This window comes from Diadema setosum, chromosome 22, assembly GCF_964275005.1.
Source record: "Diadema setosum chromosome 22, eeDiaSeto1, whole genome shotgun sequence".
Taxonomy (NCBI): Eukaryota; Metazoa; Echinodermata; class Echinoidea; order Diadematoida; family Diadematidae; genus Diadema; species Diadema setosum.
In genome coordinates this window covers 12,402,462-12,419,067 of record NC_092706.1, presented here as the reverse complement: position 1 = coordinate 12,419,067, position 16,606 = coordinate 12,402,462, and the positions used below count along the sequence as shown (strand labels likewise).

At 36.5% G+C, this 16,606-nt stretch overlaps 2 protein-coding genes across 2 annotated transcripts in view; one reads left to right on the top strand and one right to left on the bottom strand.

Annotated features, from left to right (window-relative positions):
• Nucleotides 1-4,347, bottom strand: part of LOC140245413 (voltage-gated delayed rectifier potassium channel KCNH8-like) — a 202,624-nt gene extending 198,277 nt beyond the window's left edge. Inside the window, exon 1 of the mRNA XM_072324990.1 lies at nt 4,224-4,347. Within this exon, the coding sequence (XP_072181091.1) occupies nt 4,224-4,299 (76 nt within the window). The 5' untranslated portion in view covers nt 4,300-4,347. The remainder of the gene's footprint in view (nt 1-4,223) is intronic.
• The window catches only part of LOC140245414 (small ribosomal subunit protein eS26-like), a 151,201-nt gene that overhangs the window by 77,443 nt on the left and 57,152 nt on the right, over nt 1-16,606 (top strand). The window lies entirely within an intron of this gene.

The following is a 16,606-nucleotide window of genomic DNA, read 5'->3' as shown; positions in this document are numbered from 1 at the left end:
TAGCAATAACTCTCCCGGGATATTTGGACCTGTCCGAGATATTTGCCACCACTGACCAAAATATCCCTATATAGCTCTGACTAAACTGAAAGACTATTATGGTTAAATGGTGCTGGGCCAAGGTTTACCATAGACCACTTCGCAATTCCCATTTGCGCATGAGCAGAAAAAGGTCATTGTACCAACAGGCATGTTGATTTTTAGATTTACTGAGATGAGCTTCTGTAATGTGATGTGATGATTATTCATATGATCCATATAAATGGTGCTTGCCCAAACACATCCACCTGTCAGTAAGACAATAATGCATTCAACGCAATGACATGAATGCTTCCCAAAGTGATAATCAATAGACCACTCTGAGTCTGGTCACCTGCTCTTCGCAAGTTAGCTCTTTGTTTGAACATAAATTCAACAAAATGTTACGTCGGACAAGCTTATATGTCGTTTTGAAAAGAACTTAAGTGCCTCAGCAACTGAGGAAATAAAAAAGAACTAGGTCATTTGTACCAACTTGCATAATAGATTATTATCTTTAATGAAAAACTAGCTTATTCTCCTAGTTCCTCGGTATTCTTTCTTCAAATGGTTATATTTTAGTAGATTCTCACTTCCATCAGTATAATAATTCTTGCCTGAAGTTCCAGAACTCGTGCAGATCTACAATCATTTTTTTAAAACATGAACATCTGCATTGGAAATGGCATACTTATATGAAGAAAAGGGTAATAAAATGCCCATGTTTCACGTTATGTGTCAAATTTTTGTTCGGTATACTCCTAAATCGAAAGTAACGGAAATTTAAGAAGCCATAATTAATGTATGTACATGCATATTTTACCTACAAATACGTTCATTTATGTAACATTTAGCTGGTCATTTCGTTTTCAGCCAACGAATTCTCCTTCCTGGAGAGTCGCAAACTGTATATTCTTGTACTGTTATATTGCTTGTGATTGGTTTTAGAATTCGTATAAAATTGACTCAACATAAAACCAAGAGTGTGTATACCACTGCGAAGTCTAAAGGAGCCAAGTTATTATGTGTATAATATAATCTTTAAATGTTCATATGTTATAATTACATCATATATCTATAACTATGTATACATGTACATATGTCCGCTATATCACGCCCTGATTAGAACGCTTAAAGAAATACTTACATCACACCAGTGACCGATACCCTTTTTGTCGTATGGCAAGTACTGGTGTATTTCATATGAAATATATACATGTATATTAAATCGCAGATATAATATATCATATTCTGATGTTGGGACACTGTTAGAGTACTTACGCGTGGATGTGGCTCGAAAAGGAGTCGTAAGTCAATGACATTACACTATAATGACCATAATATGAGCAAAAGACGCAAAGAAAACACCGGTTTAATCACTCGAAGGAGTAGCCTACCGTACGGACAACGATTAGTCCGACTGTGTTCGAACGATGACGCGGCGTTACAAAACTCGCCGCTATGAAAATCAACGGAGCACGCATTTCGCACACTGGCCGAGCCATATGCTAAACAAATTCGCCCGTTCGGTGACAACCGATACGTTCTGTTCTTGCTTAACCATGCGAGATTGACCTTTAACGGGTTGCTTTTTTTTTCTCCTTCTCTTGAATTTTCATACGAAGAGAATGAGAGGTATATATGTGTCTGTACAACACATTTTCTTGACAATTGTAATATTTTAGATGTGATGTATTGTGAAATATATGTGTATTCATGATACAATATTCTGAAATATATGTGTGTATATACATATAAATTATATATACATAATATATGCATATTGTATGTATATATATATATATATATATATATATATATATATGTGTGTGTGTGTGTATGCCTTTATGTTATATGTCATAATGTCATACACCTTGGTTACTATCACAGTGCATGATAAGTTGGCTAATTATTAAGTATTCCGTGTTTGTATGCTACATCGTGAGTTACTTTTTTTGTACTAAAATAACATCATTCGACAATATATCCCTTATCGCCTTCGGGAAACGGGAAACAGGAAAACAGACACAATTATGATAGCTGAACGATGCAATTTACAAAGAATGACTCTATTGTTTGCGTCAGAGACTGGTGCTGTCCTGTTTACTGGGATGCAGACGTGTTATTCCCACCACCTAATAGATCTGCCGACTGCAGTGTCTAGTGGCCGTTTTTCTAGTGTGTGATGGTTGTAATTTCCTGTAATATTTTATTCTTAGCACATGCAACTGTGGGTGTTTTTTTTTCAACATTACCTAGTTCTCTCCATGCGTGTTTATTTTTCCTGAAAACACCTGTTTTCACATACAGTAAAATTCTTCCAAATTAGTTATCGTTTTTCGCCTGTGTCAACCTCCTCTTAATTCACCCTTTTATACCTTGTATGAGACATGCTTTGCAAGAAAAAGTCGATCATCTTCTGACATGATAAATAGGTCTAACGTTAACACAAATGGTAACTTGTTGTTCGTATTTGTCTAATGGTGACGATTGGGGCGCAGGTGTATCAATATGTAAATCAAATAGAACAAAGGCAGCAGAATTTACTGAGTTGGCTACAGAAACCACTTCTTTTATCAGAAGAAACCAGGTCAATAGACCTGAAGGCATTGGGAGTTTACTCTCCAAAAACAATTTAAAAATGATAATAATTAGAAACATAGTATTTATTTCATGGCTATCTATGTCGCCAGTGCTTATGAAACCACATAACATGTTTGTCAACCAGAAAGCAAACAAAAAAATAAAAAAATAAAAAAAAATCACTGTGTTCAAAGCATGCTTTTATCAGATTTCTTTCTTTTTCTTTAGGTTTTGTTGGATTACAAAATACAATTATCAACGAAAGTAAAAAATAAAAAAAAATGCTATCTGAATTCGGCTACAGATGTAAGCGACTGTATATACAAGCCTATATATATATATATATATATATATATATATATATATATATATATATGTATATCTACATATTATGTACACAAACGAAGGGGAAACTGACCAGAAACAAATTATCTATTAGTGAGAGTGTGTGTGTCTGTGTGTGTGTGTTTTACTGTTTGTGTACTTACATAAATGTATAATAATAATGTCTACGTGCATATACACATGTCCACAATAGACATATGAAACACGGTTTTGATGGATTACAAAATACAATTTCAATGAATGTTAAAAAAAAACACTTGCTATCTGAATTCGGCTACAGATGTAAGCGACTGTATATACAAGCCTATATATATATAACGAAGGGAAAACTGACCAGAAACAAATCATTTATTAGTGACAGTGTTTGTGTGTGTGTTTTACTGTTTGTGTGCTTAAATAAATATATAATCATGTCTACGTGCCTATACACATGTCCACAATAGACATATGAAATAACAAGTACAATTATAACATCGTATAGACGTTAAACGCTCTCTACAAACAACAATAACTCGCGTTTTCTTAGCCTGCTGGACAAGACATTAGATTCCTAGTATAGTCGTTTTGATCGCTGAAGAAATTCAATATTTCTTTGTATTCAATGAAATTTACGACGCAGCTTTTTCCTGTATATCATGTCTAAACTTATCACGATGTTTCCATTTTGTCGGTTCTCAACCACTGTCTAGCCACAATACACACGTTTCTTTGCACTTTCTTGAGACTACTGTTCAAACCCCCTGCAACTATCATGATGATGTGTGACATTATCACAAATAGTTCTTGCTATCTAGATTATGTGCCTCAAAAAGAGTAAATTTTCGATCAGCATTCATTACAATTAAGGATAGTTTTAAAGGAAAGTGAGAAAATGTGAGATTTCCGTTTAGACTAACGTAGTCAGACAAGCAAATCACTGTAATTGATTTGCAAACAGAAACAACTAATTCATCATAGCCGTCATTCTTACCGCGTGTTTGCTGATTAATTCGTCATTTTTCCTCTGTTTAAATGCAATGGCATTGACCACGAATTGCTAATACATCAAACACGGTGCAAACATTGAGCATTACTTTGTTTTCTTTGCTTCCGATAACGCACAGCACGAGAAACTGTGGACTGAAGTTCTGATGACGAACAAAGAGCAATCAGGCACTGCGTTTACGAAACATTTCGCACGTAGTCGTGAAATATACAATTGTTTCATCCGGATTTCTTTCAAGAGACTTTTGCATAGAATATAAGAGATATAAGCAACTTTCTGTTCGTGTACTCACGTGTTCCATCAAATCGTGTAGCGATAGTATCCAAAAAGGTGTTTTGCGGCGCTAGAAGCCCTTTCCTGGTAGGCATGGTTGATGGTATATGAATTCGTCCTCCTCCTTTATTTCAAGATATAGAGATGGACGAGCAGTGATTCCAAGGGGATCGAAACCATGGGAGGATCTGAGTATTCGCTACAATGATGCATGGAAACCCAAAACGACCGGCTGACTTCACAATATCCAAAGACTTTTATTTCTTTTGTATTTCACTGCAAAGATGAGACCATAGGATTACTTGGAGCACATCTTCAGATCAGCTCGATTAAAGACGAATCGCTGGCACTAAAACCTCAGCGGGACAGCGTAGAGATGAGGAAGAGAAGTGTTTACCACAAAATGCGAGTAGAATTCCACGTTTATTTCTCTGTTACACCGACGGTTGGGACTAGTTGATCTAAATAAGCATCACTTTGTAGTTGAGCGCCTTCGTAAATCATGCTTTTCGTGCTGCGCAGATTTTTTTTTTTTCCAGGCAATCACGTATGTGGTGTGCACCGAACACGACTGTCAATACAAGATTAACTCTCCCGTAGCACGGCTGGCGATCTCCAATAAGGATGGCTGACTGGGACCGTGCTCGATAAGCAGACCTCGCTACGCGAGCTGACGATGTGTTCTCTTCGTGTGTGCGTGTGTGTGTGTGTCTCTGGCTTACGGCTACACAGGTGGTTCTGGCGATGAGAATTTACCGGGCGTTCTCCCCCCGCTGGAATCTACCAGAGATCTGAAAGTAGCGCGCTTGCCGTCTGCAAATACCGCTCGTTGTCTTTGGCGCTGCGCCTCGGACTCCGCTGTGCACGGGTAGATGGGAGGAGTGCCAGTGAGAGAGAAACAGAGAGAGAACAACATAGAGAAGGATAGAGAGGGGGAGAACTGAGCAGACGTTCAAGGAAATCATAGAATTGCGCGGAGCTGCAGCAGCAGTGAGCCAACCCTGTATTCAACGGATCAGTGGGTAGTTTTAGCTATGCATTGAATCAATGCAAGCGTCAGATATAGTTCGCTTTTTTGTTAATGCAACATTAGCATTTCTCTCAGTGCATTCACAGTGCTGCTTAAAACTCAGTATGCGTCTTCGATAAATGAGACTGGGTGACTCGTATGCCGCCGTGCTCGCCTTAACCATGCAAATGCGCGGTAATGGGTTAATTCCATAATATCCACTTAGGCAATAAGCAATGAATGATTTTCTAAAATAGGAGTTAATTAGTCAAGCTAGTGGTTGAGGGAAAGGTAGTCATTGGAAGTGTCTTTTGATGGACTTCCAAGGAATTCATTTTCTTCTTTTTTTTTTCCTGCTGAATGGCTCTGTTCGGTACACTTAGGCGAAAAAAAAAAGCGGTCGTGAAACACAGTTAAGTTTAGGTCTTCTACAAGTAGGCTGTATTTTGTGATTACGTGTGCTGAAAATGCATCATCAAGGCTAAATGACTTTATGTCAGCATGTAAAACTGAAAATTTTCTGTCATTTTCTCACTCTATAACTACGCTTTGCGATAAAAGTGGACGATAAAAAAGAGCCTTTAAGTTTTCTGCGTTGAGAACGAACATTGTTATGAGCACTATTATATAGTACATTCAGAGACATTTTCTCTTTGTATACGACAGACCAAAACCAAATTTGAGGTCGGTTTTCATTCAACGCATCTATCATTATGAGAAATGAAATTTTCGGTTTTATTATTTTTTTTTTTGGAGAGAATAGTATAAGTTTCACAGTATTTCTGACTACGAATAAAACAATTTTCTTTTAAATATGCAGATTTAACAACAATATATTGTTTTAAAGATTTTTATTACATGATTTTGATGATGTCACACCAATGGCCTAAGACTTAGCAACACAGCTCTGAAAGCGAATCGTCTATATGCATTATGCTCCCAGCGTACACATACACAAATACACACAAACACGCATAGACAGAGAGAAAGTCGTTTAAATTTGCACGTTGTGTATACATAAATATCGATATGAATCGAGCAGTTGCTTACCTAATCACAGCACTATAACCCCGGGCCCTGTTTCATAAAGCTGTTTGTAGAGATACGCACGACTTTACGAACGACTTAACTATGGCAAGGCAAGTGGGTTCTCTAATAACTGTTAATTTCAGTTACCTAAAGTTGAGATTTTCAGATGATAATGATTATTCTTACATTTGAACACACATTTTTAGTTGAAAGTGTATTTTTGGCCCAATATAAATGAAATATTGACATACAGTCGTACTTTGTCATGTTTGTTAAAAACGTAAGGAAAAAATAGGCACACATATTGGCATTTCATATACCAGTCGTTCGTAAAGTCATGCGTAACTCTACGAACAGCTATATGAAACTGGGCCTCGGTTGTGTCGAACTCTTTGATACGTGCTGTATAACTTGCATGCTGCATGCCGATTATAGGTCCTACTATACAAACAACACACACTCGAAGGAAAATTAACATTGTGAAAACTCCAATTTCACCTGGTTTCTTCTTTCATAAATTCCTTGAATTGGGTATCATCAAGACTAATATCAAATGCCTATTATGTTACACATATGTTATGCGTAAGTGCATACAAAGGGGTCGGAGATCATAATTTCTATTGCCTTATTTCCCCTGTATCTTATCTAGACATCTTCGGAGTTAGCTAGTGAATAAGTGGCCGATAGGTGGCGCAATACAGTTTTTGAGCGCGTGTCGTCAGAGTGTGAACTGAACGTTTATTAACATGAGATGAACTTCGGCATTATGAATATTGGTATCCCTTATTTAGTCAGTCACTCAGATATAGCTTTTTTTTTCAAGTCATCGATCCATTAAATGTTACTTTATGAAGCCGACGGTTATTGCCTACAACGTTCAAATAACCTCACCTTCTGTAAATGAATAAGATCTTCCTTTTGTCCCCGTTGGTTAGCTTTTTATTCGCTCAGGATATTATTCTAAAATGTGTTCTGAATACTAAAAAGAATGAAATTCAGCTAGTCCAGAAATTAAGTTCATTTTCTTTCATCAATTTACACAGTAATGTCATTGATGATGTTATTTCTTTTTAAAGTTTGGAATACAATCATAATATGATCGTCTTCTATGACTATGATATGCGCATGCTTTGTCTGCTCAAAACCGTAAGTTAACCATTTAGGTCTACACAAAAAACATGTGCACCTTTGACGAGCTTCAAAAAAGGAAAAAGGCTGGATACTGTGCTTAAACATTGTAGAAACATTTTCATTTTTCTGAAGACGTTTGTCCCCAGTGAGAAAAAAAAAAGAAAACTGACTTGTACTGTTTTGATTTACTTTTTTTTTTGGATAACGAGTCATGATACAATTCTTCATTTAGTGAAGAGGACAAGAAATAAGATGAATGTAATCATAATGCATACATTTTTATGTCCATTCACACCCATACACATACCCCAAAATGTTTGGTCCGATCAGCAAACAAACAAACAAACAAAAACACATATAATAGATTCTGCCGCATAGACATACAGCTTTGTTATTTTGATGGGCGGGAACTGAAGGGGAAGGGGTACTTAAGTTTGAATGGAAGATGAATGAGACCCTAACTCAACATTATCATGAACAATTTTCCCGAATAGCTTCGAGTTGCAACAGACTGCCATAAAATCATGTGCAGATTCTGCACAATACAGGTAGAAAAAGGAGAAATGAAGCCAGGCAATGTGGATAGGCGGGGGGGGGGGGGGGGAAGGAAAAGAGGCTGACTCTTTTAATATGGAGCGGTAGGATCCTACGATACTGATGGATTGACTCATTCATTCATTCTATTTCTCTGTATTTCTTTTTCATACATAAATGTAACATAAAGTCAATTGAACAAAACTACAGAGTACATTGTTTGAAACAGGTAAGCTATTAACTTAAATAAACATCATTCCATGATAATATAAGACGCAGACGAGCAGGTGTAATTTTATGCATATGCAAACTTAAGAATCACATTTACCTACCGTTCAAAAGACAAATTAAGCAACCCTATAAATATATCAGAAATATAGGAGACAGGCAAACGCTCGACGAGGATAATGGCCTCAGACATAGGTTCAGTTCAGATTTAGTGTTGCTACTGGTCATCTTCATGTCTTGAGCTAGAGTTGACCATCATTTGCTGACGAAACAGGTCAGTGGTCGTGGTCGAGTGTCCTTGGGATGCAGACCGGAGTTTGATATATCGGATGTCCTACTCGAGCGTTCATGCCTGGTGGACCAACGCACTACGAAGGACAATGAAGCAAGGGAGAGTATCGACAGCGACGAAAACGAAACAGACAGGTAGCCAGAGAGGGAGAGAGAAAGAGATAGAGAGATATAGAGAAAGATGAAGACAGAGATGAATAGATACATAGATAGATAGAGAGGTAGAATATTAGATAGATAGATAGATAGAGAGATAGATAGAGAGATAGATAGATAGGTAGATAGATAGATGGATAGAGAGATAGATAGATAGATAGAGAGATAGATAGATAGATAGATAGATAGAGAGATAGATAGATAGATAGATAGATAGATAGATAGATAGATAGAGAGATAGATAGAGATAGGTAGATAGATAGATGGATAGAGAGATAGATATAGAGATAGATAGATAGCTAGAGAGATAGATAGATAGATAGATAGATAGATAGATAGAGAGATAGATAGATAGATAGCTAGAGAGATAGATAGATAGAGAGAGAGAGAGAGAGAGGGAGAGATAGACAGAGAGAAAGATAGATAGAAAGGGAGAGAGAGGATGACAGAGAAATATTAACAGTAATCTGAACTGGACGTTGAAAAAAAAAAGGAGTGCGCCAAGGATAGTGTCAACCGAGTGCAGATGGACTGGTCTGTGAAGGGCGACATCATGGTCAACGACAATATTTGGCCAAGATCAAGTCTATATGATATGTTTGTATATATATATATATATATATATATATATATATATATATATATGATAACAACCTAAAATGGCATTAAAACGCTTTATCCTGGCGAGGAAAGTGCATGTTTCAGAAACAAGGCACTAAAATCTTGTTTCTTATATATATATATATATATATATATATATATATATATATATATATATATATATAATATATATATACATATATACTCAACCAAAAAAAAAATAATAAGTTCCCCCCTAGCATTTTTGGATATATCTCAAAAAGTATTTTACCGATTTTCATAATTCAAACGGGAATGGATAGGGAATTTTATTACTCATAACATGAACAGCATATCATTGCCATCAGATATCATTATTGATGTGAAAAAAAAAATTATTTTATGTCAAAATACATAGGAAAAAAGTTGCACTAAAGGTTATATGAAGCATATTGTGCACATTTCCTATGCAAGTTAGCAAATGACTTTTTGAAATTGTTATGTAATTCTCAGGAATTTCTTAAGGTACAACGTGCTTCCCTATTAAACATATTGACATCATTCAGAAACTTGAGACTTGTATCCATGATGTCAAAAAGTGGATGAGATCTCATTCATTGAAGTTAAATCAGGAAAAGTCAGAGTTGTTATTTATTGGCTCCAAAGTTCTACTTGACAAGGTCAGTCTTCCTTCTTTATTGAAAAGGCCTATTGTTTAAAAAGTATGCATAACATCTGTTTAATATGGAAGCACGTTGTACCTGAAGAAATTTCAAGTATAATATATATACTTGATTCAAATATGCTTCTGAAGAATGCTATTGTAGTGCATTGCAAATATTGCTAAGTAATAAATAGCGACTCTAGTTGAGATAAATTTCTATGTCCCCTTTCTCACTATTTAGGTGCTATTGATTTCCAATGTTCCTTTCTTTTGAATCTTGTTTATGTAAATCACTATTGTATGCGAGGAGTCACCGCGTGCCTTCTCCGCTGGTTTCCATGGTTACCAACTTACCCCTTCCAAAGCGCGATAGATACTTCACTATCTGTTTTTCTCTTAGTCTGTATGTCTTTCTATCGCTCTATTTTTTAAATCTTTTCTTAAACTTTAATGATCACGTTAAAGTGATGGTATAGTTTTGGTTGAGATGGGGATTTAGGTTTGAACTCTTTGTAAGATAATTAGAAGTCACTTAAAAAGCATTCAATTCTAAGAGGATTTTAAAGTTTATTTGATGGAGATCGTTTTTGTAAATGGCTGTAATATCCAAAAACAAAGAGGTTATAATAAAATGTGGGACCCACCTTTAATTAGGCCCCCTTTGCTTTCTTCCTCTGTTTTTGGATATCTTGGCGATTTCAAAACTGATTTTTATCAAATAAATTTTGAATTCCTTCTAGAACCCAATGCCTTTTAATATTTCACATAAGTGGTTTCTAACTATCTCACAAAGAGTTAAAACTTGAATTCCAACTGTAATCAAAACTATACCACCCCTTTAATATGCATGTAATTACGCGCTCCCCCTCTTTGTCCTTGTCTTCGCTATAGCGTCATACACACACGTGACAAACACGCACACACACACACACACGCACAAGGCGCACGCACATTTATGACGTCATCATGCTGTATTTCTCTTCTTTATCGAACGCATAACTTTCCCATCTGAAGTCAGTTCGACTTTACAACCCTCATGCATCTTCTTCTTGTTTTTGTTTTTTTTTTTTGTTATATACCTTTGTGCCAGCTTTCATTAGTTACGGAATATCGAGCAAACGGATCGGTCTCCGGATAGCTCAGGGCAAGTAGTGAGTTATCCGGACTGATTTTCAATTCGATTAACCGTTACGTCACCAATCTCTCCCTCCCTCCCGGCTCTAACCCCCCCCCCTCTCTCTCTATGTCTCTCTCTCTCTCTTTCTTAAACTTCAGATATGCAACAAGTTATCTTAATCCTTGGTCTATACCACTCCAGCCCTTGATTTCTTTTCGATTTTTTTTTTATTCAATTCTGTTCAGTGAAACATTAGTGATAAAGGGCAAATTCCATGATCATTTTGATATTCCACGCATCAAACTGGAATATGTATGTAGCGATTCGGGCTAAATCAGATTTTCTTTCCTGATGCAATTGTAAGACTTTCTCCTTGATTTGTTTGTTCCCTTTTCAGGTTTCCAGCAACATTCCTTTCTTCGTTTTCGTTCTCATGTGAGAAATTATTCCGGGGTTAACTCTTTAAAAAAAAAAATCAAATTCTGAATTGTTGCATCACAGATCATACACGATGCATCAGAGGAAATGAAATGTATTTGCTACATTGATCCCGTACGAACGAATTCAATTATTATAATGCACGAGCATGCACTATAATGGATATATTAAATGTCACGTGATGTTGATATCAACCACTGAACCATTCACCACAAGCAATTCACTTCACGAATGCACTTTTCATTATGATAACTATGAAAACTTATGATACATATACAGCTTACATTATTGAATCTACATTATCTTCATTGATGTTCGTTTGCTGCTAATATCTAAGACAGCATTCTTCATCGGAGTGCATCCTCCTTTAAAACCATCGATGTGTCCGTGGGATGGGACCAAGAGAAGCCCTCCATTAGAGAGGCGGGCATGAGATTGATATTGACTGTATCATTCGAAGGCAAATATGTTCAGAGCGACAGAACTGGAACGCTCACAAGGGGACCGCGGTAGAGAGAAGTGTATAGGAAGAGCGAGCGGCTATACCCATGTCAGCTTGTGTGCGCGCGCTTCTTGATGAATTGATTCAACAGCAATGCAGGAAGAAAAAAAAAAACAAGATATAAAACTCACAAGTTGGCGGGGAAAAATACACCAAACACTGTAGAGATAAGAGAAGAGATAAAGAATTGAGAATGGAGATAAGCAGGTAAAGAAGAGAAATGTCTACAAAAGACACACAAAAACGGAAAGAAATACAAGATAGTGTCAAGCCAACTTCTCTCTGTCTATATCCGTTTTTTTTTTATTTGTTCTTCCTTCAGCTGATTTCCATAAAAAAAGGAAAGTCAGACAATAGAAGAGTGAAGGTTTCATTGAAATTGGACAGTGAGGAAATAAAAACTTTGCAGAATTTCGGTGTTTATCATGATTTTTTTTTTTGTATATAGTAGTCAGATGTGAAATGTAAACTACGCAATTTATTACGTCATTGCCACACGATTCTCCCTTGTGTCGTGCTTTGTGCACATAAATACTACAAAATGATTTTCGTCGGTACGTTTATTCACCAACTGTAACCAGCCATCCTTACACGGCCAATATTGCCAAATCGCCGTTACTGTAGAGCAATGTGTGAAGACGAATATGATTTTTTTTTTATTGAATTTAATATACTGTCAAAAAAAAAAAAGAAATTTTAGCGAAGATTCGCGTGCAAGGGAATAGGAAAAATCAGATAATGTTACGTCATCGATACGTCACCTAATTTGCTTTTGATATTCATACCTCTCTTCTATCGGAGAGCGTTATAAATTTTTAAAAATCAATCACAGTTATAAATAGCTATATTCGTGTCTGATCTTGTCTGACCGATAGGGTGTCGCTACTCGACTCCCACACCACAGAATCGACCAACACACACACACACACACACACACACACACACACACATTTTTTTCCATTAAAATGCAATTCCACAGTGTGTACAAGTTGGCTTTGCTGCAAATACACTCTACAAGAAAAAGAGGTTCAACTGTGCACATTTATGGGTGCAAAGTTACACCTTTCATCGTGCTCACTGGTCTGAGAGATGCAAAGTTACACCCGTAAAAATGCTCCTAGTATGACTTAAAGTTGCAAATTTGAACGTATTTATCTTAGAGTGTATAGAATGAAAGTATGGTAGAAATTTCACCTATCAAGGGACTTGATTGCAGTCGCTAAAATGGGAAAGTGATAGAACGTGTGAATTTTACAAGTTTTCTCGGAATCATGATATTGCGTGCAACATGTGCGCAATGTTGCTGACGTAATTAGTTGAATTGCTTTGTTAACACAAAAAATGGTAAAGGTTCTTTTCTTTTTTTGGCATGGTACATTCATTTTCAGTAACGGTATTTCCTTCCATCAAAAATAATTATTGCTAGGTCATTGCAACGCAATAGAACTTTTCAAGCAATGCTTATAATGGCGACCTTCTGCATAATCGTTTCTTAACTACATTTGTTATTGTAATTACTGCTGCATAGACATGCATACTGTATTATATCATTAATTTTCTTTCATATCGTTGTTTATGCAAGTCAAACGACTCTGTGTTAAATTTACTTTGTATATTTCCTAGATGATCATGATTATGTAACTTATGTATATCGTTGTTTACGCAAGTCAAACGACTCTGTGTTGAATTTACTTTGTATATTTCCTACATGTTCATGATTATGTAACTTATGTATGTTGATTTGCAGAAAATAAAGTATCTATCTATCTATCTAAAGGAACATTCCAGACGATGTTTATAATTTCACATCATGTAGGACCTATAATATAATACATGAATCGATGGTGCCATGTATAGATTTGTGGAATTTATTGTGGTCCTGGAGCAGATAAACCAATACTCTGAAAAAAAAAATACGTTAAACAAGGATGATGACGTCATAGGAGGCTCACATACTCCAGTAATGTAGCAGTGTAATTCCATTACAATATCACTTGCTTAACAGCTTCACCTGTGCAGAATTTTATGCATGCCTTATTTTTTTCTACTTCATGACTTCCTTGAGCACCCAATCATTCATTCTTATGTGAAGCTGCTATGTCATCGTCCTCGTTCATTGTGATTTGTAATTATTTTTTCGAAAGTATTCTCATTCCTCATCCCAATCACGATGAACTGTAACTCTGTACCCAGTATGACCAATCCATGGACGTTCCAAATGCTTGAGTCTAAAAAATCATACGGAAGTGTCTTTTCATGCAAAGGACAAAATAATGTTCTTTAAAATAGCATTGATTATAAATCGGGGAAATTTACAGAAGGTTTATGTTTACGTCATTGGGAGGATTGCGAAGCAATTCAGTCATTACTTCAAGTAATCTTTAATTTCGACAGCTACTAGAATTATTTTGGGGTAAAAATATGGCAAACCCATACATAACTTTCGCATCTCAGGTCCGATTTGGATGAATATTTTATCATTCTATTTCTATTTGGGGAATGAGTATATTATATATGAAGAACGAGAGAAGCCTACATAGGCAGAGAGTTAATTGAGTGACAATCAAAATGGGAAATAATACAGATGGAGAGAGAAAAATAGGGAGAAAGGAAAGCGAGAGAAGAGAGACGAAAGACATTGAGAGAAATGATGGAAGAAAAAGGAGAGGGTCAAAGACGAACTTAAAGGGATGATACAGCTTCTGGTGAGATGGGGCTTCAGGTCTCCAACATTAATTGATGATGGATTTATTTGAGAAAAATGAGAAACCTCGCATGAAATATATGGAAGAGGATATACATGTGATTCTAAAAGGCATTCAAAGTTTATTTGATGAAAATTGGTTTTGAAATGGCCGACATATCCATAACAAAGCGATCCCAATAAAAGGTGGGACCCATCTTTTACTAGGATAGTTTGTTTTACTTTGTTTTTTTGATATCTCAGCCATTTCAAAACTGATTTTCATCAAATAAACTCTGAATTCCCCGTACTTCAGAAAGCGGTTTCCAAGAATCTCGCAAAAAGTTAAAGGCTGAATCCTCATCTCAACCAATACTGTATCATTCCTTTAAATGTGTGTCTGTGCGCGATGGGAGCTGGCCCGGTACGGATGAATTGCGCAAAAGGAAAAAAAAAAAAAAAAGGTTAATGACTCAAAATTGATGACGTCAGCGATTTGCTCTAACTCCGTGGAGAGAGATTATTCGCTATTCCTGGTCATGAGGTCCTCACCCTCGTTTGCCCAATCATTCCCACTCATTTGGTCCACTAACGAGGACTTATACCGTCAGCCACGTAATGTCCTCCCAATTTCGCTGCGATGTCCGGAATACATGGTACTAACCACCTGCCCACGGGCGGGAACCCACATTCGCCGTGGAGAAACAGTAGTGCGTCTCTCGATGCAATTAAATAGGGCCTACTACAGTGTACTAGTATTTCGTGCCGTTACAACTTTGTCAAATTCGATTTGTGTTCAAGCTTTTAGATTTATATACATCTAAATTTCAGATTTACATCTAAATTTCAGATTTATATTTAAATCTTTGCAGCATTAAAACGTCGAAGATGCCCTTTGACCTTGATATAGAACTATGCATGTTTGTTTGTTAATTTGCGTTGAAAGGGAAGACGTTTCAGTTCGAATGTGACGCTAATCTAATATATAATGCCGATACACTTGTTTCTGTGTTGATTAAACTGTAAGAGATCTAAATGTTCAATTTCCTGGTTATAATGAAGCAAACGTGAGGGATAGGATTCACGTCATTCCTTTGTTTCTCATCAAGCTACGTTGTACCTACGTCATTAACATGCCGGAAAGTTGTTAAGTACCTGAAGCGGTGATGTGCATCCATTTTTATTTTTTTTATTTAGTTAAAAGACTTTTAGGAAGTTTGAGTTAAGTTTGTCAACTCTTTGTGTTTTTCGTATATACCAAAATTCTTAATTAATTTTGTAGATTAGCGTAATACATTTACAATAGGCCTACTTCATATTATCCTAAATAGGGACTGGAAGAAACTTACATGGAATGGAAGTGATGTTTGTTTTGAATGGTACCGGGCGTCAGGACACGCAACAAACTAAGTAATCACTGAAACCAAAACAATTTAGTGTGAACATTATGGTATGATGGGTGTTTCGGAACATCTGAACATCAGTCCAGAGTGCGGTTTGGCATAGTAGCCCCTGCCTTCACGGGGTTATAATGTCCCTCAGATTTTTTTTTTTGATTTTTTTTTTTTTGGGGGGGGGTAGATGAAAGCCAATATTCGAAAGCTATTTTCAAACTTTGGAACAAAATATTATGATAGGCAACCTAACTAACAACAAAAGGGCTATAAAGACTTTAAAAAGGCAAAAGATATCCAGAATATATCAGAACAAGCTGAGTTTTAACCAGGAACACGATATCAGAATATTCTCGGACGCGGACTCTTATCATGTCCAGCTTATAGTGGAAACGGTTTGTGAATTTAGGTGAAAGCGAGCTGCGTAGAAATTTGTGAACTTGTCACTGTCACCTGGCGTTATTTGGCTTAAGGATGATGAGGAAATTCATCGCCAATGTCCCGATTTTCAACAATATCCACACGTCACCGTGACGGTAATCAAACAAAGCCATCCCACACAATGTGTGAAGAGTCTGTTATACGACACGTGGGTAATGAGAGTCTTACAGCGAGCTTAAAACATGAGAGAGAGAGAGAGAGAGAGA